The sequence below is a fragment of the Dermacentor albipictus genome, chromosome 2, assembly GCF_038994185.2.
Source record: "Dermacentor albipictus isolate Rhodes 1998 colony chromosome 2, USDA_Dalb.pri_finalv2, whole genome shotgun sequence".
Classification (NCBI taxonomy): Eukaryota; Metazoa; Arthropoda; class Arachnida; order Ixodida; family Ixodidae; genus Dermacentor; species Dermacentor albipictus.
Genome location: NC_091822.1, coordinates 163402480 through 163428577, shown reverse-complemented (window position 1 = coordinate 163428577; position 26098 = coordinate 163402480). Strand labels below are relative to the sequence as shown.

The following is a 26098-nucleotide window of genomic DNA, read 5'->3' as shown; positions in this document are numbered from 1 at the left end:
TAGCGGGAAGAGTGGCTATCGCTCTCCTGCAGTGCTAGAATATATGTTGCTGATTCAAAAGCTGGTTCCATGTGAGGCGGACAGTGTGGCCAGCCTCGTGGGCGATTCGCATCGCCAGGTGTATGGAGAGAACAGCACCATTGCGCGAGTGCAGCCGCACGCAGGCCGTTATGGAGGCCTGCGAGTATATGTAAACAGTGTGATGAGTGAAAGCTGCAAAAGGAGGCTTGAGGACGGCGTCGCATGTAGAGGATATCGCAGCTACTTCTGCCGTTAATGGTTGGTTGCAGGCAGGGCGGCATGCAGGAGAAGCAGGCCGCGGCGGTACGTGTTCAATAGTACGCCAAGGCTGAAGCTTCGTCGCTGAGGGCGGCGGCGATGTAGACAGCCTGGTGATGGGCAAGAGCGTCGCGAACGCCTGTTTCATGCCGCCTTCTGTAAGAGAACTGCCTCTCGGCGTGATCGGCATTCACGTTTCTGTAATCTGTGGAGAGTTCCCGGTCATGGGACAATCCCACGGAACAGGGGCAGATGCGTTGAGGGGACTGGCAAATGAAGAAGCGAGATGATGCTGCGATCGGATATCGTGGATCTTAGTCGGAACTGATGTGAATCCTTGGCAGCCCCGGCAATTGCCTCGTTCGGATTCATGTGGGTCATTTGGGCAAGGCGGTGTAAGGGTTTGGAACGCGGCAGGCCTGTGACAACCCTCATGGCTTCGTGGTTGAGCGATTGGAGTTTTTGTCGTTGCTGTTTGGTCAGACTTTAGATGTTATAGCCGTACACAGTACGCGAAATTGGTAGAGCAGTGACGAGGTGATGGGACGTTCGCTCCTGATTTTCCCAGTTTTTGGACGCGATGCAGCGGATTAGGCGGAGTATCTGATGCCAGGTTCGAGTGATGTTGCGATGCCATGTTGCTGCACCACCCTCTGCATCGATGTAGATGCCTAGAACTCGAACACTGTCTTGCTAAGATATTTGTTCGCCATCTAAGGTGAATGAAAATCACGAGGCAGAACGGGCTGCTTTTGTGCCCCATACTACAAGTTAGTTTTGTCAACAGAAGGCACGAGTCCGACCTCCTTTAGAAATGTTGCAGTGGTATCGAGTCCGGCTTGAATGGCATCGGACTGGTCGCCGTCGGAGCCCCCGTTGGCCCATATTGTGACGTCGTCCGTATAAACACTGAAGCGATGTCCAGGCACCTCAGCCAGGCGATAGCAGATTGGTGCCATCACCAAGTTGAGCAGTAAAGGGGAGAGGACTGCGCCTTGCGGCACTCCTACTCGTGACTCCTTCGGTGCGGAGAGTCTGCCCTACGGCAGCTTGAAATTCGGGGTCATACAGAAAGCCCAGGATTTGGTTGTGATGTGACGTATGCCCAGGATTTGGTTGTGATTCCTTAAGAACGACCAGAATGAGGTAACCAGCAGCAAGGATGCTTTCGGCTTCGATGAAACATGTTGATTGGGCGCCACAAACGAGAAACACGTGAGCGTAGCATCAAGTGAAAGAGCCCCCGGGAACCTGGATAACGTAGCCATCTTTGTCTCTTCAGACAGTGTTGCCAGCAACACTAACGGCACTGAGCACGAGGTCGCGGGATCGAATCCTGGCCACGGCGGCCACGTTTCGATTGGGGCGAAATGCGAAAACACCCGTGTTAGGTGCACGTTAAAGAACCCCGGGGGGTCGAAATTTCCGGAGTCCCAGCTACGGCGTACCCCATAATCACAGTGGTATTGTCACGTAAAACCTATAATTTAATTTTTAACTACTAAAGCTTCTCGAATTGCCAATAAGGAATGTCAACGTAGGAACCTTTTGCGCTTTTGGCGGCGGCCATCCGATCGCTCCAATAATCGTACAATCACACAGGGGGAGTTTGATATTAAGTCCCATTTTTGCCACAAGGGTTTAGAAATCGTTCGGGTGGTTGTTGGGACGAGTCAGACGTGGGATCAATCATACAACGTGTCTCCTGCTCCTACGTTTAAAGCGTCGAAAAAATCACGCTTTTATTCGTGTTTGCGTGATTGTCCAACTATGCACATCTTATTTCACATTTGGAAAACGTTTGGGCGCAGTTGTGATATTCACAGTGTAATGGTTACGCAGACTGTGTATGTGAATCTGTTCTATATATACACGGCTAATAATGCGAAGTTATGTTCGCTGCACGTACGTGGAAAGCTAGTCCTATTCAAACTTCCCTCAGTGGAGTAAGAAATTTGAACAAGAAGCTAATAATGAACCTAGCAACTTGTTGGCGAATGCATGCCACGCAAAATAACGCAGAAGCTTAACTGTTACGAAACGTTTAGCGCATGTTCGATGAGCTGGACGGAATCCAACTTTCGCCTTTTACCACGTCAGCCCATTACTTGTGACGGCTTTCATGAACGGACAACCAGCGAAAACGAAAGCTTCAGCCCCTTGTGACTTTCGGCGCAACGCACCACAATGCAGCTTGTCGGCATACTGCGCTTCCTTCGTTGTAAACATGTGAATCGCACACGCACCTGCGAAAACCCAGCGGCAATAGACAAGAATGGCACCACCGAGCGGCGCTGCCGCGCCGGCGTGAGAGCGCCGCATGTGGGGCAAGATTCAACTATCGGGTGTACGCCTCCCTCACCTCTCGTTCGCACCGCCTTAATTGCCTCTTGCACTGCCCGTGTTTGGGCACTGTTTCGTACCGCGCACGGTGTGTGCCTACGTCTGTGGCCGTAGACGTTTCATTAGAAGGATGATGAACACGCTTCTATTTGCCTTCAAGAATATCGGTATGCTTGACGATTATATTCATGGCTGCAATGCGGCGAAAGGGCAGCCTTTGCTTAGCCATGTAAGTGACGCTGAGCAGGTAATTGGAAATGACATCGTATGTGCCACCGGAAAAATCGTCGGCCCATACGATGCGTGTTAGCTAAAGTCATTTTGCAGTTTCCCGCAAAATGTTTGCCACAAATCCGTGTTGTCTCTGATGGCGACAACGGACTTCCATCGACACTGTGCGGAAAAACAAAATATATCGCCGCATAGCAAAAGTACGACATGCGCACACAACTTTAACTAGTACGTCCCCTATAATATAGAATCGAAGCAGCAATGTAAATAGCTTGGCCATGTTTAAACAGCGCTCAAGAGACGAAGTTGAAAGCATTAGTAATCATTTCTGCTTCAGCAATGCCGGCGCGACCAAGACGTGAGCGTGTATCGTCCAGCAACTTGATCGCTCGATGCAGTGGCGATGCAGGAATGAACTCCGGTCATGTTCAATGCATCGTGCACCTTTTCACTTTCTCGGCACGCGTGAATTTCGTCCACTGCTAGCGCATGAAACAGAAGTGGTTTCCGTTCTTCGGCAGCGCGCACGCAAACGAAACACGAGAAAGAAGACAGGGCAAGTGCTGGTCGAACGATTGAAAGTGTTTATATGAATAAAAGGATTATATACCGAGTAATCATGAAATTAATGTGGGTTACATACAAAAACCGTCATACACTCACGAGTGATCAATGAACGAGCTCGCTTCGTTTGCCAGTTGTTTACTTCGTTTGGCGCACCGCAGTAATCCATGTCTGTCGTCTGCTTTTTTTCGTACCATTTCCTTGTAAACCGGCAGAATTTTACTGGTGGCATCAACCATCTTGTGTTTACATTGCTGTCGTGACAGTTAACAATGCAATAATAATTTCCAGTTATCCGAAGGCGCCGTCGCAAACACGATACGTTTCGCATGCCGCGCGAACTGAACGCGGGCACGACCTTGAAGGGAAGCGGTGGAACTTATACACCCGTTGGAGGTGAAATCGTTCCGCCAGGGGAGAAACGAGCGCTGGCATCTAGGATGAAACTTGACGTGCGGATGTCTATTAGAACGAACTACAGGTACAGTGGCTAAAAGGGGAAGTGTGATTATCCCCGAGCGGCCACTATGGGAGTCGCTGACGCTGCCTAGCGATGCCACCACCAGATGGCGCTCGATCCTGTTTACACGTCGTCGTCGAGTTGAGCGCTTTTACAGCGGGTGACTGCGAGTTTCCTACACGTGTTGTCGGAGTTTTTTCAGTCTGCTTGCTAACATTTTCGTCGAAGTTTGTGCGAATGACGCACAATGAGCCGCCGTCAAAGCCATTGTTTTGTGCCCGGATGCACGACTGGTTACAAGTCATGCAAGAACAAGTTTTCATTGTTCGAAGTCCCGAAGGAAGACGCTGTGTTTCAGAAGTGGCAAAGGAACATACCGAGAGCAGACAAGCCGCTTGAATGCAACGCAGCCGTATGTGAGCTGCATTTCGATCAGTAGTTCATCTCACGACACTTTGAACACTCCATTGACGGCCAAACAGTGCTCTTGGACCGAAGCAGGCCACTTCTTCTGCCGGGCGCCGTACCGACGATATTTCCAAATGTACCAAAGTACCTCTCCAAGGCAGTTCCGAAGAAAAGAAAGCCTAAAGAGAGGTCAAGCTTGAATCCCCCAGTGCCATCAAAAAGGCGTCGAAAGGATGGGCCGCTGCAACCACCTTCGCAAAACGACGTTGATCACCTTGATCTACCTGTGCCTTCCGACAATGAAGACCCACATCACTATAAGAATGTCCGTCTTCCGTCCAGCCGGTGGGGAAAGCACATTCTCAGCGAAGAACCGTTAAAGGTAGCTTACCGTTATATTTGCTAACTTCCCGCCTGAGCCAGGATCCCATAGAGAAGTTGTTTGGCATAATTCGCCAGTTTTCGGGATGTAATGATCATCCAACCTCAGCACAGTTCCTTACTGCTGTTAAATGTCTCAGCTTCAATAATTTAGTAAAAGCTCTAGACACAGGCAACTGCTCAGGTGGCGCAATCGTGTCATTTGTCGGACCAGCTGAGGCAGCTGGCCGACCAAGTGGACAACTTGATTGGTGCAGGAAGAATTGTGACGAAGCCTCCAGCGTGCTTGAAACATCATCCTTGTGCACTGATCATCCTTATCCGGAGAAGCATAGTGATGCAAGGCTGGTATTTTATTTGGCTGGCTATGTGGCCCGACGGAAAATACTAACAACGAAATGTCGGGACTGCTTTGAGCAGCTGTTGACATCGGTTGAAAATTCATATGAAGCTCTCCCATCTTTCACCCAGTTTTGTGATAAACGAGGGCTTCTGTATCCCTCAAGACAACTTTTTTCATTCGTGGAAGCTTTGGAGGATAGCTTCACAATGTGGTTCAGTTGGAAGAAAGTCCAAAGAGATAGCGCCACCGATATTTTGCATTGTATGCAACACGTGCCTTCCATTGGTTGTGATGCCCACAAAGAAGCACTGTCAAGCAATATAGTGAAGTTTTTTATCTTGACACGACTTCACTTTTACATCAAGTCTTTGAACAAAGAAAGAATATCAACGCGAGAAAAAAAGAAATATCTGAAGATGCGCCGCACTACATAACCAACATAACAATGCGGATGCTCACTTTGCCTAATCTTCACTTGCTGAATAAAACCGATAAAAATTAAGAAGCTTGTGTGGATCTCAGTTATTTTTTATTTTCATACACAGTGCTATGGTGCCTGTTTGTTAGGAATTAGTAGTCAACACCAGCATGCCAGCAATATTGAATCTCCAGTAATGCAGATCATCTCACAAGGTGAACCGATTAACTAACTCAGACCTCACGGGTTAATGAGGAGCAAGATCAGCAGGAGGGCACGAAGGCAGTTACAATAAGGTCATTTTCGCAGTATTATTTAGGAGCTAATGCCGCGGTCGTGATAAATTAGTTTCGGATATAGGTCAAACATGGCGCCGTTCAACAGATCAGCGTCGCTTGTCGAATGGATAAACGCAGATCTCGGCACTAATACGCTCTGTGTTTAGTCTAGTAAACATGTGAAACTGCGATCGCGTGGCCTCCGCTGTAGAATCATCGCCACCAGACGCATGCACGGAATAGGCAGCTGTAGATGCATTTTGGACCGGCTTTTGCAACAGCGCAAAGCGAAGTGCGGAGGCCATGCGATCGTAGCTGCCTCAGATATGGCTTCATTATGACTGCAGCTAATCTAAAAAAAAAAAGGAGTGTAGAACACCAAGCTGCCTCAGTACCGCGACTGGAATGCCACAGTGCCTACAGCAGACCGCCGCCTCCGAGCGACGTGTAAGCGAATGCGAGCGCCACCTGAGCGGAACATCCGAGAAGCCCACGCGAGAGGCGGCGCCATGCGCACACTTCCCCTATTCTAGCCACTGTACTACAGGGGCGCCGCGAGCGCCGCGAGTGTGACGTCAGGGCACGGACTCGCGCCTGTCGTCTGCTTACAGTTCGGGCGGTGTCCGGGCGCTTTCTGCAGTATTTTCGTTTGTTCGTCCTCGTTTTCTCTGCTTGTATACTTATGGCAGTCGATTCAAATATAATTTTACACCGTCTTCATTCACGAAAATTTATTCAAAGAGCTTACTTCTTAGACGACAATGCAGCTCTCAAAGGCAACGCTACAGTACCAGCCGAAGGAGCGCAGACCAGCCCATTGCGGGGTTTTCACGCAAGGATCGGCAACCGCAAGAACGCAGCACATAAGAATCCAGCTATGATATCATACATGCCGCGGTGCAAAAAGTACGTCACAAATGCTGGCTTTATTTGACTTCTGCAACAGTTACCTTGATTCTAATCCGCTGAAACAGGTTTGCCCATGACGAGTGCTTCATGGTGTATTATCGAATTTTCGCATTTCTTCACAGAAACGCTCGGCAAGCACCACTTGCTTCTTTAACTGCTTCTCAAAATCAGGTGGTTCTTCACGTGTTAAGCGGCGGTAATTTGAAGTAAAGCTAATGAAGGCTTACAGCTATGTGCAGAATACGAAAAGAAGTGTACCAGTATAATATATACCCTTTTCCGTGCTAGACGTTCAACTCAGTTGAGGAATTTACTGGTGCTTGTTGCTTGAGGAATATAAGTACATGACGAATCTGTTTGGTGAACTAACACAGGCTGCTCGGCCCAAATTTTTAGTGAAATATGCCTTTTTATACCGTATGGCTGCAGCCTGAAAGAAGTCGAAGCGTCAGTCATTAGTACGATGGAACATATTGAAGGTATTGAGAAGAGGTTTATTGGCGGCTCCTAATGCAAAGTCACAGCGACCGGGAACGGCGAGACAGCCCGAAGCACTGTCCAAAAAGACGCCAGCAATCCACAGCGCGAGCCGAGCCGAGCCGAGCCGCGCGTTGGCGATGCGGCTGTACCGCGAGGCGCGTCTTCTTCTTCACAGTATCATAATTCCCCGGTAGGAGGTCAAAAATCAAGGGAAATATGTAGGGCGCTTGTGGTGCTTCCTTTATGAAGGTTTGTCAGGTTTTCTTTCATGTACCGACCAAGTGAATAGTTCTCCGTTTGTATAATTATACACGCTCGATCGAGACATGGTGAGGCAGAAGGTGCTTGAATTTTCCTTTTATAGGCAATCTAAGCTGCGCTGCAGTACCTCGATAATACTTTAGGCATTCCAATTGTCGTTGTAAAAAATGGCTCATGGTTTCAGTTCGAAGTTATAGTGAACTGATGGGTTCCGCGAACAATACGTGCCTCGCCCTACCGACAGTCAGTTGCTACTGTTGCGTGAGGGGCGTGCCATATTGTCGATAAAGGCAACTGAGAGCCACCGTGAAACATTTCATCGCTTGCAATTGATTGGCTCGCAATCTTAACCACGAAATTTTTCTCTCACGTGATTGCTACTATGGCATTTGTGAGTTAACTATGCAAATACTCTACATGACGCGCCGTCGTGTTAGCAGCCACGAGCGATTCGTTTATTGGAGGCCTGTTTCAGAGAGGTGTGAAAGTAGCAGCAAACTCCGTAAGAAATGCGCGCGTATAACTCTTCTTTTACGGATTAATAAATGGCCATATTTGAATAGAACGACTCACCAGAGTAATAAGAATCATGATGACAGCTTCACTGGGCAGTGCCTTTCTAACACGGATAACATATGTTGACGCCAATTACCAAGATTTTTCGCCATGTAAAATGCAATGTCTTTCATAGCGAAATACTACGCGAACGTTAAGTGTTTAGCGAAGCATCGTACACAACTTGTAGAATTGCAGAATTTGTAGCGTGTAGAATTTGCAGACATTCTTTTTACGTAAAATTGATGGACAGACGCGGCGCATATATGCAGTGTAATATCAGTAGACCCCTTCAACGCTACACAGCTTGCAATATTCAAGCCGCAAATTTTCCCGACTCACGCGCTTTTGAAGAAGAAACTGTGGTTCAGGCATGGCAGCAGAAAGAAGCCGACATCTCCTTCAATGAGCACGGTTCGAGCCACCCATACCCCAAGCACACACGAAGGGAACGAGCGTGCGTGGCGTCCTGGCCGTGACGTCCCACGCGAGAGGGCGCCACCCCAAATTCTCACCGCTAATAGACGTATGCACGCTGGCTCAACGGAGTGTCTACCGCGTGAGTCATTCCGACGAGCCACTGCATATTTTTATTGTAGCGCCGGGATGTAGGTGCACTGGAGTATCGACAAACGCGTGCTACTCGCACACCCCTTCGTGGTTCTTTTCATTGTTCCTGCAATGCTTCGGAGCGTCAGCTTCCGCGACCACCGTATTTAGTTCAGAAATGAAATAGCCGTAATTTTTGGTTATTTCATTATATTCTTTAATATGCTCACGTGTGTTAGATATTGCTAAGATGGGCATTTACTTACGGCATCTTGCAATATTCCTTTTGCAGTTGAAAGTGATGATGGTGCATGAAAAGCACCTCCTCATCACTGTAGAGGATCCGCACAAATTTGGACATTTTTCCGCGGCCGTGGACCCAATAGGTTTGCCGGCAACCACTGTACCATCATGTAAGAGATGCATTTGAATATCTATGATTCCATAGAACTTGAATGTGCAACAGAAGTGCAACACAATATTATAAATGCAGTCACTGATCTGGTGCTGATTATCCTTGTGGGTAACGCGTTTTCTTTTTTTTTTCCGCTCAAAATTGAAGAGTGGAAATGTCTGCCAGCGTCTGTTGTTGATTGTGCAAATGTAGATTCCTTTGTGAAATCTTTGTCACTGCACTTGATGTAAACCTCTCCTGCTAGGGCAGCATTGCTGCCTGCAGTATTTCGAAATAAATATAATACCAGGGTCAGGCACGTACCCAGGATTTTTTTTCGGGGGGGGCCCACCACCTCCATCATCATCATCATCATCATCATGTTTTATGTCCACTGCAGGACGAAGGCCTCTCCCTGCGATCTCCATTTACCCCTGACCTGCGCCAACCGATTCCAACTAGCGCCCGCGAATTTCCTAATTTCATCGCTCCACTTAGTGTTTTGTCGCCCTCGATTGCGTTTTCCTTCTCTTGGTACCCATTCTGTAACCCTAATGGTCCAACGGTTATCTAACCGGCGCATTACATGACCTGCCCAGCTACATTTTTTCCTCTTGATGTCAATTAGAATATCGTCTATACCCGTTCGCTCTCTGATCCAAACCACTCTCTTTCTCTCTTAACGTTATGCCTAGCAATCTTCGTTCGATCGCTCCTTGCGTGGTCCTTAACTCGCTCTCAAGTCTCTGCCCCATATGCACTGGCAAAATGCACTGATTGCACACCTTACTTTTCAATAATTATGGTAAGCTTCCAGTCGGGAGCTGGCAATGTCTGCCGTATGCGATCCAACCTATTTTTATTCTTCTGTAAATTTCCTTCTCATGATCAGGGTTCCCTGTGATTAATTGACCTAGGTAAACGTACTCCTTCACAGTCTCTAGTGGCCGACTGGCGATCCTGATCTCTTGTTCCTTTGCCCGGCAATTTATCATTATCGTCATCTTCTGCATATTAATATTCAACCCCACCCTTACACTCTCTCTGTTAAGGTCTCCAATCATTTGTTGTAACTCGTCTGCATTGTTGTTGAATAGAACAATGTCATCGGCAAACCGAAGGTTGCTGAGATATTTGCCGTCGATATTTACTCCTAAGCCTTCCCAGTTTAATAGCTTGAATTCTTCTAAGCACGCAGTGAATAGCTTTGGAGAAATTGTGTCTCCCTGTTTGACCCATTTCTCTATAGGTATCTCCCTGCTTTTCTTGTGTAGAATTAAGGTAGCTGTAGAACCTCTGTATATATTCTTACGCGAAGGACGAGTCAGTAAGACGAGAAACTATTTACAGATTATATTTACAACAATGGTTGCAGCGCTGACCGTTTAGATTCACAGCGCGAGCCCAGTTCGTTCTTCCTTCTCTTTTCTGGAGTGATGGCGCCCACGTACCTCATTCACACAAACAAATACCACACGCATGTAGCAATATTTTTCAAGCTTTTTACGTAAGCGTTCTGTAGTCCTTAATTACGTAGTGCCTCTAGACTGCTGGTGTCTCTACACTGTAAACACAAATGAGCCCATATGGGCGTTTTAACAGTTGATATGCCATTTTTCCCCTCTAGCCTAAAATGAGTACTCCCACGAGAAGAAGTAAAATAAGCTAGAACCATTATTATACCCCCGGCCCCATTTGAAGGGCCATTGCGGTTGTAAAATGGGGGTTTTCAAGGAATAACGGTGGCGTACGGGAAAGTGGGAGTGCTGAAATACACCCATATCTGAGACAAGCCAAATATAGAAAAGAATAACTCAGCCGTGACCAACAAGGCAGGCAGCCGCAGCGACAATTTCAGTAGGATTATTTCTGCAGTCACATTCGAAATATCCCGCGCAATGTGTGTCGGCGCTGTTTTTCTGTTCGGAGTAGCCGCGCCTTGGCGCTGTGTGTCGGAACGGTCGGAACTACGCGCGGAGGAGCACAAGCCTTCGGAGCGCGCGCGCGTACGTTGAAAGCCGCAAAGGGGCAGCCATTGTCAGCGGCGGCGCATTCTTCTACCGTGGTTGTTGTTTCTCACAGCATTGAACCCCCGAGACTCCACGGTAAGTGACTTCGAACGATTATTACACGTTCTATGAGTGTGCATATGTTCTAAGTGAAGAGACGCGCTGATATGACTTATTGAAGGTCTCAGTACAACATGGCGCGACAGTTGGCCGTCTAGAACCATCTTGCACGATCTCTGTGTTTCTTCGAGCTTTGTCGTAATCGAGGTGACTTGAGTGTTTAGGGTCAAGCGAGTGTACTTAAACATTAGAATTTTACATGACGAGGGACTGTGCCGCGTCTTTAATAGGGTGGATGTGAACATTCGACATGCTCCCCGAAGCGCAAGCCACTACCATAATAGTTATGTGCAGTGCAAGGTGAGCTAAGCTTCGCTGCCTAACCGCCGCCTGAAAATGCGGCGGCTCGTTAAGGGTTTACTGCGGTGCGCGTGTGTGAGTGTTTGTACAGCGATCATTTGAGCGAGAACCGGCGGCGCTTCTTTGTGCGCGGTATCTGCTAGCTGGCGCGTACGCGGCGCCAGTCCCCTAGCTCGTGCGATTGTGTGCAGTAGGTCGCTCACTAAGCGCGCATTGTGCAGATTTGCCAGTACGCTCCGTGCTATCGTCTGTGTCTCTTCGCGCCCACGCCGCTGATTGTGCAGGGAGTGTGCGACTGCGGCGTGTAGCATGTAGAGCCTGCGCCCGTCGACTTTGATCTACGGGCGTGAAATGTCGGCGGCGCGTTTGTGGTATTAAAAGCGTGTGGTGAGCTTCCAACGGCACTACGGGTCAACGCCGCATGAACTGCCGGTCAGAGTATAAGAAACGCTTTATAGTTTATAGTTAGCGTACTGCTTGGCGGTAACAGTGTCCTTCTTTGATTCAGATTACTGGATACGCCGTCACTTGAACCTCGGCGGCCGGAGCAGGTGAGTACCAGTGGCGCCGGCGCCTCGGCGGACAGAAAACGACGCCTGTGCCGTGACGAGATATATCAATTTACGCGATAGAATTGCCGGCGATGGCTCATACGGGCGCGTCGCTCCATGGCTGTGTTCTTTGCTGGAGGCCGCCACTACGCCTGCCGTGCACATACTACGCTACATCTATACAGTCGATGCTAGTGCAGTGTTATTCAACAGCTGGCGCTGTGCACTGGATACCTGGACTTGTTTAATGTTTAATTACTTTGCTGCTGTGCCGTTGGGTATTGGGCACAGATATTGAGTTTTGAATTCTAGGTGCCAAATTCACACAAAAAAGTGGCGCTTTTCAACTCAGGATCATATCACACATCATAGCATCATCCTATATTGCACTAATATTAACAACAAAATTTCTACTGCTGGTGAAAAAAGAAAGGCAGACCGAGCAACCTGTATCTGTGAGAAAAATGTGCTTGAAGTCTGCCATCGTCTATTATAAAAAGGTAATGCCTTGGTATTCAATGTCAGTAACACTCATAAGTTATGCATCCTTTTGTGTGAAATAATTTGTCTTAGAAGCCATTCATTGTAAGGGATCAGTAAACATCTCATAGCTTAAGTAGTGCATAAGTGTATGAGTTAGGCAAAGGTTTTAGTTTGTAAAGAGCAAAGCCATTAAGGTATAAAATTTTGGCAAGCTTAGTTTAGCAATAAGCTGACCAATATACAAAACCTAATGTAGCAGCAGATGCTCTCCAAGATAAACTGGCGACCAGCTTTTTCGTGTTCTATGTGATCATTGTAATGTCAACTTTTTCTCTTTTATTTCAGGACTGTGGTTGCGGCCGTTTCGTTGCCAGCTGTGAGGATGAAGCAGCTTCATAACCGGAGATCAGTCGCCTCCCATCAGTTTCCCTTTTCAGCAATAGAGGTCTTGGTATGCTCTTACCTAGAGTTTACTTTTATTACCCTATATGTTTTAAGTGCAATGGCTAGTTTAGCGGCATCACTTAGAGTGATTGGTGTGACACCTGTTCCATGGGACGTATGCAGATTATCCCACGTAACTTTAGAAAACTTAAAAAAATATGCATATGCCACCTAGCTGCACAGAACCTAGGTAATGTTGTTTCCTGTCTCTTGGAAATACTTAGATTTTCTGCATTTTGCCTAATTACCTAATTATTCTTAATCAAATAATCAACTCAGATATTATAATTAGATAAAAAGTCTCAATTATAAAATTGTAGTGCAACGTGAACATTTTCCAGTACAGCTTTCTGTGGCTCAATATGTGCTACATAACGTGTTTGTAGGAGCATGAAAAAAGCCTGAGAATCCCGCAGAGTGCCTTGAGTGTGTGTGTGACAGCACCTGTGTTGTGTTCTTCCTTCAGTCCTCGTCTTTTGCGCTGTACAAACATGTCGACCTCAAATGGCCAGTCCCGTGGCAGCTTTGCATGTATTTGAGTGTGTGCCCTGTATAGGCATGTGTGTTCCAGTAAGAAAAAAAAATACTGAAGGAGCCTAACGTGATGTATTTCAGGAGAAGTGTATGATGTAAATTACTATGTGAAAATAAAATAGGAAACCGAAACAAGACTTCACAGTAGAGATATGCAGGTGTGTGCATCAGCATAATGACGAAACCCTCGTGCAAGTTTAGAAAAATATTCATTAAGTTAGTTTCTGTCATTCTTCTCTGTCACATTATTATTGCAAAAATGTGCTCTCTAGTATTGCACCATTAAAAACACAGTTCAAATACATCATTTGCTGGCACCTTCACATTCATAGCAACATAGAGAGGAATGGTTAAAAATTTGCTTTGCTTCTCTGACCTTCATTTTAGGCCCTTCTCATGTTTGCTGAGCTTCTTAATGTATCATAGACACCCTCCAGTGTTTACAGGCAGCTTGAGCACATTATGCCAGATTGTGGAGAAACTGCAGAGGTCGCAGTGTCTATAGCGGTGCCCGGTATATGCAAGTTTCTTGCATGATGCATTATGCTCGGTACCAATATTGTCAAGACAAAATGGCTAAAGTACATCCTTAAGAGTCTTAAGCGCATTTGGATGACTTTACAGCATGTAGCAAAACAAGAATGGGAACTGAGGTGCTTAATTTTTGTTCATTATTACCATATGGCACCAGCATGCAATGAAGACAAAAGAGGAAGAGAAATGAAGTGCACCAAAGGACAACTCTATCCTGATGGGAGCTGCATTCACATCTGCATGATGCATGCAATCTTTGAGTTATAGCAGCAGCTATCCACCTGTTCACTTTGTTGCACATTTGTATTGTTTATGTACTAAGTCTGGCCCTGGAAGTGTTAGGCAGTGCCACTTGTGGCGTTGGTGTGGCATGCAACACATCCTTCTAACCACAGGTGTCATGTATTATGTGAACCTAAGTTCAATTCATGTAATGCACAAAAGTTCCATTTGAAAGGATGTGCCATATTTGTCACCATTGCCATGAGTAGCACTGGCTGACAGTCACAGGGCGAGACGTTAACCTTGCTCAGCTATTATGCAAAACTATTTGACATACAAATGTAGTAATTAGTATACATGCCAAAAGCATCACAGAATAAAATTTTTGATCCGCATCTTACAACGATTGTTATTTTGCTTTACCTCAGGATGCCTTTCTACCGGTGTTGCATCCTGTGACTGACCACTCCAACGATCTCGGCAGAATCGTTACGCAGGTGTGTTCTTTTGCGATTCTCAGTACTGATATTTTGTAGTTTACGTTCCATGTAAATGCACAGATCCAATGAAAAACAGGTTAAAAGATGAACTCACAGGCACTGTGTCCAAACGTTTGTGAGGAAGGAAAATCTTTGTTACAAGTTGTAATTATAGCAACACAAGAGAATGTGCACATCAAACCACTAGTACCTAGCAAGCCTTATACACAGCATTATACCATAGAAGCCAAAACATCAGGCGAAAACCTGTACTAAACTAGGGACTGTATTAAAACGTTTTGGAGGCATGAAGTATTTCTTGGGTTACTCGGTCTAGTTGCTTGAACTGAACTGACGTGTCCTGCAAAGCAGTTTGCATTCGCATATGATACAATCTGCAGCAAGATCTGAACAAAGGGCTGCAATACTGTAAGGGCTTCCTATTGAAGTAGCAACCAGTCTTCCCAGTGTGCTGCAGCCTCAGGAAAATGAAATGTGGTACACTGCACCACATGCACACACAACAAATTTTAATCCATAAGCATCGTTACACTGTGCTTGTGCAGGACTGGGCAACTGGCTGTTTGTTCGTGACCGAAACAACTACGTACATCAAGACTGTACTGGGAAGCCACTATCTTTTTCAGTTGGTGTAACAGTTGATAAACATATGGATTTACATGAACATTTTGTCTGCCACACTTTTCATTGTCGTTTTTTTGCGCTCTTGCTTTGATGGCTGGGAGACATTTCAGGCTCGCTGAAGAGACAGGTAGCCCAGTAGCTGCCCTCACAAAGTTATTTGATTTTTAAGAGCCAACTTGCTTTGGACAATGCTGAATAACACATCAAAAGGCCCGGGATTATTGACGAGGTTAGAATGACTTTGAAAGAAGTTTATGAGTGTTTTTTAACTCTGATCTGTCTGCTGAGACCAAATCATGTCAGCTTTTAATGAAGCAACGTTCAGGTTGGAAAACTGCAAGGCTGTGTGGGTACTCAAACAACATCAATGCTTCAGCTAGCTGAAGTTGCTCCATGACATCAAGGCAGAAGCAAATGACATGGCAAAGGAAAGGTTGGTGGACAAAGGACTCTTGGTGGCAATTATGTAGGTTCAAGGGCTGTTGCACTGAGTAAGAAAATGTGTTCCCGATACAGCGTGAACATAGTGTTAATGCTGAAGAACAAACTGGCACCATCTGCCTAGTCCTACACAAGCACGTGCACAGAAAGGGATGCCTGTTGGCCTTGAGGGCCACCACTAGAGAGATCAGCTGCTATCGCTATGACATAGAATGTGACATCAGATGACTATAGTTCACACATTTGCTGCAGCTTGCTGGCTGGGCAATTGAAGCCTTGATTGTAAGGTTGAAAAGTTTCAATCTCAAGGTGGCAATTTAGTTGCCAACTCTTACAGCATGGTTCACTACTCAGTGATGCAGTGCTGGACATATTCGACCAAGCCTGGTGCGAGTTCTCATGAGTGCCTATGTTCAAGCTGCCGCTAGATACTTAGTTGATAAAGTCACTGAAAACGAAATATGGTCATCGAAAGAGTCATGAAAACGATGCACGCAAGGTTTGTAGTGTGCTCACTTGGTATGACATTAGTCAAAACACCCTGTGTAGATGTTCCAAAAGGACTTCTTGGGCAAGTTGGTGCTTATATTTCCTAGGTATACTTTGTGGCGCAAAATACATTTCTTGAAAAGGGATAGAAGAAAGGAAGACAGTGAAGTGCCAAACTACCAACTGTTTAATGACAGCCTGAACAAACGTATAGAAGAAAATACAACTTCCGCTCAAGCGCAGGGAGCCTAGGTGCGACAGAGCAGCATGGTCGCGATAACATACTTTGGATGAAGCACATTTGAAGCACAGGGAAAATCGGACATCCACCCGTTCGTAGCAATTGCTACAAAGGAAACCCATACGGATTCCTCGAAAGAAAGGCCTCATAGTTGAAGAAAAATTCGTCCTGGTCCCGGACTCGAACTCGGGACCACCGCCTTTCCGGGGCAGCCGGTCTACCATCTGAGCTAACCAGGATTTTCCCTTTATTCATTACGTCTCTCCACCTTGTGGGTTTCCGCAGAACTACTACGTCAAACTCTTGCCTTTGCTTTGTGTTGTTGACAAATTCGACTTCGCCCTGCCATCTGCTAGCCGTCTGGTTAGCTCAGATGGTAGAGCGGCTGCCCCGGAAAAACGGTGGTCCCGGGTTCGAGTCCCGGACCAGGGCAGATTTTTCTTCAACTATGAGGCCTTTCTTTTGAGGAATCCGTATGGGTTTCCTTTGTAGCAATTGCTACGAACGGGTGGATGTCTGATTTTCCCTTTATTCATTACTTCTCTCCACCTTGCGGGTTTCCGCAGAACTACTACATGAAACTCTTGCCTTTGCTTTGTGTTGTCGACAAATTCGACTTCGCCCTGCCATCTGCTAGCCGCCTGGTTAGCTCAGATGGTAGAGCGGCTGCCCCGGAAAGGCGGTGGTCCCGGGTTCGAGTCCCGGACCAGGACGAATTTTTCTTCAACTATGAGGCTTTTCTTTCGAGGAATCTGTATGAGTTTCCTTTGTAGCAATTGCTACGAATGGGTGGATGTCTGATTTTCCCGTTATTCAGGAATGAAGCAAATTCACTCTTTGCACTAGCCTATTGCAGAAACAAAATATGACAAACTGAGCTTTTAAGGGGGCCCTCAGAGGGTCCCAGTCCATGTGTGTCTTCATTTCTAGCGCAGCTGAGCACGTCTGCAGCCTGCACACCCTGTTCTAGAGGTGATCTGCTGCGTGTGGAAAGACTAGATGTGCTGATATGGCGTGGTATTGTGTGCACAGTCTTCCCACGTGTTTAGTACTGGGGGTTGCATAATCTGTAGTTTCAGAGATGCATTGAAATGAGAGACAGACATAGCATTCACCTCCACTGCCAGCACTTTTCATGATAGTGTCGTCCCACTGCGTGTGACAGTATCAAAGAGGGCAGAGTGGACAAAAAAGCAAGGCTGGGTTTGCTTCATACTACCTATGTGACACACCGTAAAACCATATCTTTATTCGCTGACTCTCAAATTCAAAATTTGAAGTCGTACTAAATGGCTTTGTATTACTGAGAGTAAGGGTAAGCTGCAATGGCAGGATTGAAAAGACTAGGAAATCTCTTCAGTTAAAGTTATTTCTTAGCATGTACTGTTCCAAACATGTAGAGATAGGGAAATTCATATCAGGCTATCATCATACCTCACAAGGAAGAGGTTACACTGAACAGGTTTATTAATTTCCTTAGTGGTGATGCCTCACATTGTTTTTTCCTTGGACCAAAGGGACTGCAATGTTTTTCCGCCTGCAAATGATTGCATAGTTTTCAAAGATAATTCCCTCCCTGCTTTGTTTGCTTGATTTGACTGTAAGTTACATTACACATAATGTATATCCCCCTGCAACGCCAGTACAGGCGAAGCAGGTACTAAATGAATAACCACAAAAGGATTTGGGGGCAAGCAAAAATGGCATTTGCAATAAAGATATGCACAGATGTCCCGTCAGTGTTGCTGTCAAACAAGAAATTGTGATATTGAGCGACTGAGCAAAATAACTAAATGTGTGCTTGCCGAACTATAGCTGGCATTTGCACCTTGATTGTGACTTAGCTACCAGAAGAAATTTGTTTTGGCTTGTTCTTTTTCTGTTAAAATGTAGTTTTTTCTTTGTTTACTTTCCTTTGGGTTTTTGTAGCTATATCATGTGCACATGTGACCAATAATGCCATCTGGAAGTTAGTGGTTGTCGGTATTTCTCACTGCCTGTCGTTGGTTCAGTGTGTACTAAAGTCAAAAGAGCACCGACCAGTATAAACCAGTGTGTTGAATTTGTTTTCTTGTGTTAGTGCGAATGATCTGACTGGTTATGTGTCCAAATAAGCAATTAGATTATGAAAACAAAGTTCATCAGAACATGTCATTCGTTTTACTTATAATTACCTTATTTCAACTGCAGAACCCACATGTTCAGGCATGTAGATTTAAGTAGAACAAGTCTTTTTGCGATTGTTAGTTCTGAACAGGCGAGAGCAGTGCTAAGGACTCAAAGTGAGTCCACATAGATAAATGGCATGGTGCACTGTGCACGGACCTGATAATTGATGTGTTTTTGCAACAGACAAGCAAATAAATATCTAGTAACACCTTGTCAAAGGCACGAAAGCACATAAAGAGGCAGGGGTTGGCCACATACAAATGTGCCTTGGTTGTAGGTTTGTTAACAAGCATGCCACTTTCCTGTAACTTCAGAATACAGGTGCTGCACTGACACATACATCTCTTTTTTATTATGCGAAGCATACTAGCCGCACAACCATGCTCTTCCTTGCTGCGCCGCGCGTGGCCGCGTAGCTACCATATGACGTCATAACAGCTGCAAACGCGGAGGCTCAACTCGTGCGCTCGCTTGCGGCCGCGTAGCTACATAGCCGGGTCTCAGCTCGTGCGCTCGCCTGCATGAGTTGTTTCTTCGTCTAGCCAAACCAAATATAGCCAAGCAACAGCAGTTCACCAGGCTAAACAGTGGTTCAACAACTAAAATAAAGGCTAGTATGCTTCGCATCCTGGGTTTAACCTTAGCTAAGCCACAGCCATTTTTTTGTGGGATTTGGTTAGTTTCGGGGTTAATGGTTGCTGCTTTCGCTAACATGTTGCACTTGTGATATTCGGGACATCATCTGTACTATTTACAGTGTATGTACCCTAATGGTCACATAGTGGTGCTTAATCGTGAAGGCTCTCATTCAAATATTGCCTGGTCTACATATGCTTTTCTTCATGCCAAAAAAATAAGATATACTACGTTTGTGTCAGAAGGAAAGAAACTGAGTGGTGTCTATTATTGCACATAAATCTATGCTTAGTTGCGTTAACATTTTTGCATAATTTCAACAACTTATTTGGTGCATTTCTGTAACATTCACACTCTGGCTGATCCACTTAGGTGTAACGAATAATAAAGGCAGAAAAGTAAAGCATTGCAGTGGATTTAACCTACTGCTGTTGATTCTGTTACCTTTTCGCAGCTTTTCTTTTTGGAAAAGCATATGTACAAAAGCACGTTTTGAGCAAATAGGCTGCTGTTTGCGAGGCTTTGCAAGCATCACTATAACGTGACAAAAGCAGTGTGGCCATTTGGTTATACAAATTCTGGTGTATTGGCACCACAAAAAGTAAACGAAGAAAGATATGTACGCATGACACAAGCGCCGGATCTCACTTCAAGCTTTAAAATAAGGCAACGCAATATTTAATAACAGGTGGAGACATTATGTGATGGTATCTGTTAAAAGAAATTCTTTATGCAGTGCAACTAATGGATAACTGATACATTTATCATTCTTTTTAAATGTTGCAAACCACAATTACGTTGCATGTTGTCAGGTCATAATATCTCGCTACAACGCAAGTTTTGTGGAACACAGGACCGCGGTCACATTCTTTGCAGCATTTACCATTGTGTGAGGGAGGGTTGTTTCACACAGATGACTCATACTGCCTCAATCTCCCTGATTTCACATTAATAGAGCATCCCATCTGTCCAATGTAGGCACGGCCTTGTGATGGCAGCAGACTATGCAACACTTGCGGCCTAGCTCACTAGATGCATATTGTGCTTCAAGCCACAACCAACCTCTTCCTTTTTTTGGCTTCTGCCTTTTGTTGCAGCACAAAACTCTCCTAACAAGGGCCTGAGAAAAAGGATTTGCGCAACTAAATCAGGCATGACTAGGGAATATAATGAATGAGATGATGAAGTAAAGAAGTGGTTGCAGTTGTTTGGTATGCATTTGGGATTTTCGTGAGTAATTGTGTAGCTGGTCCCTACGGGCAAACATTTTTTTTTTTGTATGAAACATGTGAAGAGAGATTTGCTGTGATGAGAAAAAAAGACTGAAGCCAGGAAAACAAACTAATTTGTTTGTTGCGTGCAGCACAATTTGCAAGCGTTGCACTGCGCAACGGAGGTTATGTACAGTCTGCCATTCCTATCCAGTCATGCTTGCATTGCATAGACACGCATTGTAATAATTTGAGATTGAGGCTAATGACGTTTGTGTGCAACAACTCTCATCCGCACATTGTGATACACTGCAAAATAGAGTGGTTCGTTCCAGTGTTCTTCGAAACTCGTTGCCAGAAATTATGAGCAAATGTACATAAGATAATTAAGCTTTGGCAGATTAGCGTGAAAAGGACAAATGCATCAGTCATTCTCAATTAAATTGCACGAAGAATTTGTTTTTGAATTAATAACGTCACTTCGTGTCACTACGTGTTGTATATGTCTGTTTTCTTATTAAAGCCAGAGTTGAGGTTAAGCACTTGTGTCCTGCATGTCTTTGTCTTCGTTTGCTTCTGTGGTGCCATTACACCAGAGTAAATCCATGACAGGAGCTGCCAGTCCATGCAGTTATACTACATTGGGCTTAGTACGGCTGGCAGCCTGAATGTGACGAGTGCGAAGTAGCAGTAGGAACTTCAGAAGGGTAGAATTTTGTGTCAGTTGGTGGCGCATATTATAGTATGGTGAAGCGCTATAGATGAAACAGTGTGAGGCGCGACAGATGGGAAAGTACTACAGAGAACTGTGAAAGTTTACTGGAAAGTTTTGCTGCAGCAGGACAATGCGTGCATTATCCTGGTGCAGCAAAATTTGCCAATGTTCGTAGTTGTCAGTAGCACTTCCCCATTTACATTACACTTCACCATACACTAATAGCAGTAACAACAGCAACCAACTGACCCAAGCAATAATCAGTGCCCACAGAATTGCCAAATTGTAGGAGAAATGTTTCAGTGTAACACATATTGTTAACTGACAAGTAAATGGCACACATATCTGCAAACCGATGATCAAGTGCATTTTTCATGCACATACATTATTTCGTACAACTGCTTCCTGCTTTGGTTTTTTATGGCTTTTAGGAAGCATTCCAAAGTACTTAACTGTTTGTCTGTTCTAATATTAAATCTGTAGTCAACCAGCACTATGTGTCATTACTGTATACGCCCTTACTTCGTCAGTGTTCTTCGCGCTGTTCCTAACTAAATATGAATAACCAAATAACCATTTTTTAAAATTTTTAGGTTATGAAGAGATTACTCTTAATATGTAATTAATTAGAAAAATTTTCTCAATTTTAGGAAGAAGTCCGGCTGGCCCCAAGCCTGGTGTGAAATGAAGAAATGGCACTCCACATCAATTCATGTTTACTTGTCGTCATAACCAGTCTGTTAGCTTAATTTTGGTTCTTCTTATTGAATGCTCAAGAAAGGTACCAACTCTGTCATTCATTGAAAACGAATTTTTGCACTTGGGGACGCAGCCATGCACAAAGCCTTTGAGCTCATTAATATTTTTATTCTTAAAGAAACTGAGCTCCTGCGTGGAGCAATGGGTTGAATAAGACGAGGGTAAATGAAAAGATGCCGACATTAATTGTCAGCAGTTGTCCAACAAAAAAAGTCTCAAGCTGGAGCCAACATCATTGCAAGGGAACCAAATGGCTCCAGCCTGAGACACTCGTTGTTCAACCTGGCAAGTCTCCTTGTCGAAATATTTCCTCTAGCCTGAGACCTATATCCACCCTCGACCAACAATACACCCATACATTTGGCAACCCATGGCAAGGTAACAAATTCACATTCAAAGAAAGAGAATGTAGTGTGCACCCTGGAAGGTAGCATGAACAGTATTTTATTTACTTAATGAAATGCAGGTTTGCTATCCAACTACTTTATTTCGATCCTCATTTTATAACTGGACAGCATGGTTCCTCAGAGAGAATATTTATTCAAAGCTCACACAATTTTGCTCCTGTATGTCCGTTAAATCTGTCCTGGTTGCTACACTACCAGCCCTGTCTGCAATTGCATAGCAGTGTTTTGAGTATGCATCCCAATTCAAAAGAATAGTTAGGCATCTACCTCAGAATGTCTGCTACTGCGTTGCAGCTCAAATTCTATATCTAGGTGGTGACTGTGATGCCATGTGCTTTTTAAATAAGACCAATATGCTATCTGAAGTGCAATTAAATGCAATCTCAAATGACCTCAGCGCGGGGAATGACACAATTGGAAACCAATGTGATCAGGAGGATTTGATTTCTGAAAACAAGGCACTTAAACATGAGAAAGCAGTACTAATCTCGTCTAAAGATGCTGTTATTGGGTATGATAGGGGAGTTACTTGTTTGTGGCTGCATTTGCAGCATGTTACAATGCTGGCTTTATATATTGCACTGGGTACAGTGAAATGTCGCTGCTTGCACAATATTCAACTAAACATGGTAGCCATGCTAAAGTGTCCATGCAGAACACAACTCATCCACTATTAAGGACTGCAGTGGAACCTTCATAAACAAAAATCGCTTAAGCGAAACTGCCGCTTAAACAGGACAACATCCTGATGGTCGGTTGGCTCTCTGCAATGTCTCGCACTAAATAGAATGCCTGGTAAATGGAACCAATTTCCCCGGCCCCTTGAGGCTCCATTTAAAGAGTGCCCACTGTAAAAATATAGGGGGAATCCTGTTCAGAACTTTCGCAAATCTAGTCGTAAACAAAACTGCATTTCAGTGGGAGTGAAATGCAAAAGCACCTGTGTACTTAGGTTTAGGTGCATGTTAAAGAACCCCAGGTTGTCCAAATTAATCCGGGGTTACTCGCTACGGCACGTCTCATAATCAGCAGGTGGGTTCTGGTTTGTAAATACGGTTTATATTTAATAGCCTGCTCGGAAATACAGCCCAATAACTACACTAAATTATGTAGCTTGTTTGTGTGTTGAGTCCCAATTTCTTAATTTAGTACTTTGACATTTATCATATTTGTGTGCTAGTCCATGCAAAATACCACTGATCAGCCTCATTATACAAGCCACTGTTAATTTAGAATGGCTTAGTCAAGCAACTTAAACTTACAGCACAAACACCTAAGACGGACCACAAAAGGAACATACGACACATCGAGGCTAACAACTTTATTTCTCCGTCGTCGATGCAATATAAACCCTAGACCACACAACCGTGCAGGCACTCAGATTACATTACAGAGATCTGCCAAATTATCACATAAGCAAACGTAGGAAGTCAAATTCAGATGGGTCCAGGGACAAAGATATCTCACTGATGCAATTATCGCCTTGCCTTTTTATGTGGGAGGCCTCTATGGTAAGCCGCGCATGCTCATTCTTGCTTTTGCCTAGAATCGACGTTCCGTCAAGTTGTGCCTCACAATTGTTGCAAGAGTTTATATACGCACCAAGGTGCGCTGCTCTATCTACATTTTTTGTTTACTTTTTGTGCATGTTCCTTGAGTAGCTCATTGACACAATGCCCTATCTAGCCAAGCTATATCTTACCACATGAGAGTGGAATGGTGTAAACCACGCCGACAGCGCGCGACATGTATGAAGCACTATGCCGAATTTGGCCTCCTTCTCTGCTCTCTCCGCAGGTGCGTGAGCATAGCTTTAAAAGCTTGTTCGGCGAAGAAAAAGCCAAGGGAACACTATGCCTGCAAGAAACTCCCTTGAGTTGATAGATGACCTTATGTATTTTAGGGACCATGCAGGAAACATGCGCAAAAAAGTAAACAAGAATGTAGGTAGAGGAGTGCACCTTGTTGCGCATGCAAACCCTTACAACAATTGTGAGACACGACTTGATAGGACGTCGATTCTTGGCAAAAGCAAGAATGAGCATGCGCAGCTTGCCTTAGAGGCCTACCACATAAAAAGGCAAGGCGATAATTGCATTAGTGACATATCTTTGTCCCTGCACCCATCTGAATTTGACTTCCTACGTTTGCTTATGCGGTAATTTGGTAGATCTCTGTAATGTAGTCTGTGCGGTTGTGTGGCCTAGGGTTTATATATGCATCGATGACAAAGAAATAAAGAAGTTGTCAGTTAGCGCCAGTGTGTGCCGTATCTGCCTTTTGTGGTCCGTCTTAGGTGTTTGTGCTGTAAGTTTAAGTTCAGAATTATGTACCAACTAGGCCCAAATGGAGTTTTACTGTTAGTCAAGCAAGCTCAATATATAGTCTGTGCAAAAGTGTGGAGTGTCAGTGCAAAGTAACAGTTCAAACACATGGCTATGTAGTTACAGTTCAGTATGAAACGAGATAAGATTTCTTAGCATTTCTTTCATTTGCTAATTTCATTGTGTTAGGACATGCAGAATACTAGTAACTGGCATGCATGCTTACTATGTACAGTATTCTTTTTTAAAATCAAGACAATTATTTTACTGGGGCAGAAATTTGCTTTCTTTTGGGCCCGAAAGTGAACATATATTTCTTACATTTGGTGTTTAATAAATTTTCTTTTGCTGTCAATGTGTGTCTCGTGCATTTTTCCTTTCAGCAAGTAGCAACTGCTCTCGAAGGCGTTTGCTGGCCTCGGAGGCACTTCCGGTAACTAGCATTTTCGATAGGACGATTGTATAAAAGCTTTGCAACGAGGGGCTCTGTGATCAGCGAAAGGAGAAAATGAAGACGGGCGGTGACGGGTTCATTCACCATTGGACCACGTGTGCGCGTGACTTGGTCGATTCAGCGGTGGCCGTGTGCCGTGGATTGGACCACGTGCGGCGAGCCCGCGGCGAAATGCTTCGTGGCGGTACGCCGCGCCTATGCAGCAGCAGACGGAATACCGGAGGCCACCGTGTCGGACGCCGGCGTTCGCTCCGAGCAGGTGCGACGCCTGCTCGGGTGGCAGCTCACGGACGGACGAGTTCCCTTGAGCCTTGATCGCCGGCGTTCGACATTTCGGCCTGCGGCGTTCCGTCTGGTGCTGCGTAAGCGCGGGACCCGTGCCACCAAGCATTTCGCTACGTGCTTGCCGCACCTAAACTAAAATGCCTTTAATTCCTTCACAAAACTCCCATTGTACCTCCCCGTCAAATGGGGGTGAAGGGGGTGAAGTGGGCGTATTACGGTACCCCCGTTGTGTGCCCAATCAATGCCCATGTCAATGGGAGTTTTATCGTACGCCCATTCAATGGGAGGAAAAAGATGTACAAAAGGGAATGCGCTAGAGGACAAGCAAAAAACGCCCATCTGGGTGTTTTTCTGTTTACAGTGTGGACTATGTGTCGGCCTTCCTTAGCGACCGAACACTCAGAGTGCGTGTTGGCGACGCGCTCAGCACCCCCCGTAGCGTGACCGCTGGTGTTCCTCAGGGCAGTGTTCTTAGCCCCTTCAACCTGGCGCTTGCAAGGCTCCCCGATTTCATCCCGAAGCTGACAGCCTTCGAAGTCCGTGTGGCGATTTACGCCGACGACATCGCTCTCTTCGCTAGCGGACCCACGGAGTACGGCTACCAAGTGCGCCAATCTCTTCAGTCGGCGATCAACGCCGTGGACGAATGCCTCACTAGCGTGGGGCTTCAGCTCTCGGCGTCAAAAACCGAGGCGCTAATGATTCACCCCCGTGTTAGCCGTGCACGCTTCGAAGTGCCCACTCTCTCGCTGCGCGGAAGCCCACTCCCGTGGCAGAGAAAAGTACGCTACTT

At 45.4% G+C, this 26098-nt stretch overlaps 1 protein-coding gene and 1 non-coding gene across 5 annotated transcripts in view; both read left to right on the top strand.

Moving 5' to 3' along the window:
• Positions 1-24921, top strand: part of LOC139056247 (uncharacterized) — a 42089-nt gene extending 17168 nt beyond the window's left edge. For 3 of the 4 annotated variants that reach the window (XM_070534313.1, XM_070534315.1, XM_070534314.1), the window contains 5 exons: positions 8752-8872; positions 11791-11833; positions 12662-12767; positions 14479-14547; positions 21727-24921. In XM_070534313.1, the coding sequence (XP_070390414.1) occupies positions 8752-8872; positions 11791-11833; positions 12662-12767; positions 14479-14547; positions 21727-21759 (372 nt within the window). In that variant the 3' untranslated portion in view covers positions 21760-24921. The remainder of the gene's footprint in view (positions 1-8751; positions 8873-11790; positions 11834-12661; positions 12768-14478; positions 14548-21726) is intronic. The other variant, XM_070534316.1, reaches the window with a different exon arrangement.
• On the top strand, positions 16985-17059 carry TRNAS-GGA (transfer RNA serine (anticodon GGA)). Its single transcript has one exon. It is a non-coding gene; the product is annotated as a tRNA-Ser (tRNA).
• Positions 24922-26098: the final 1177 nt, after the last annotated feature.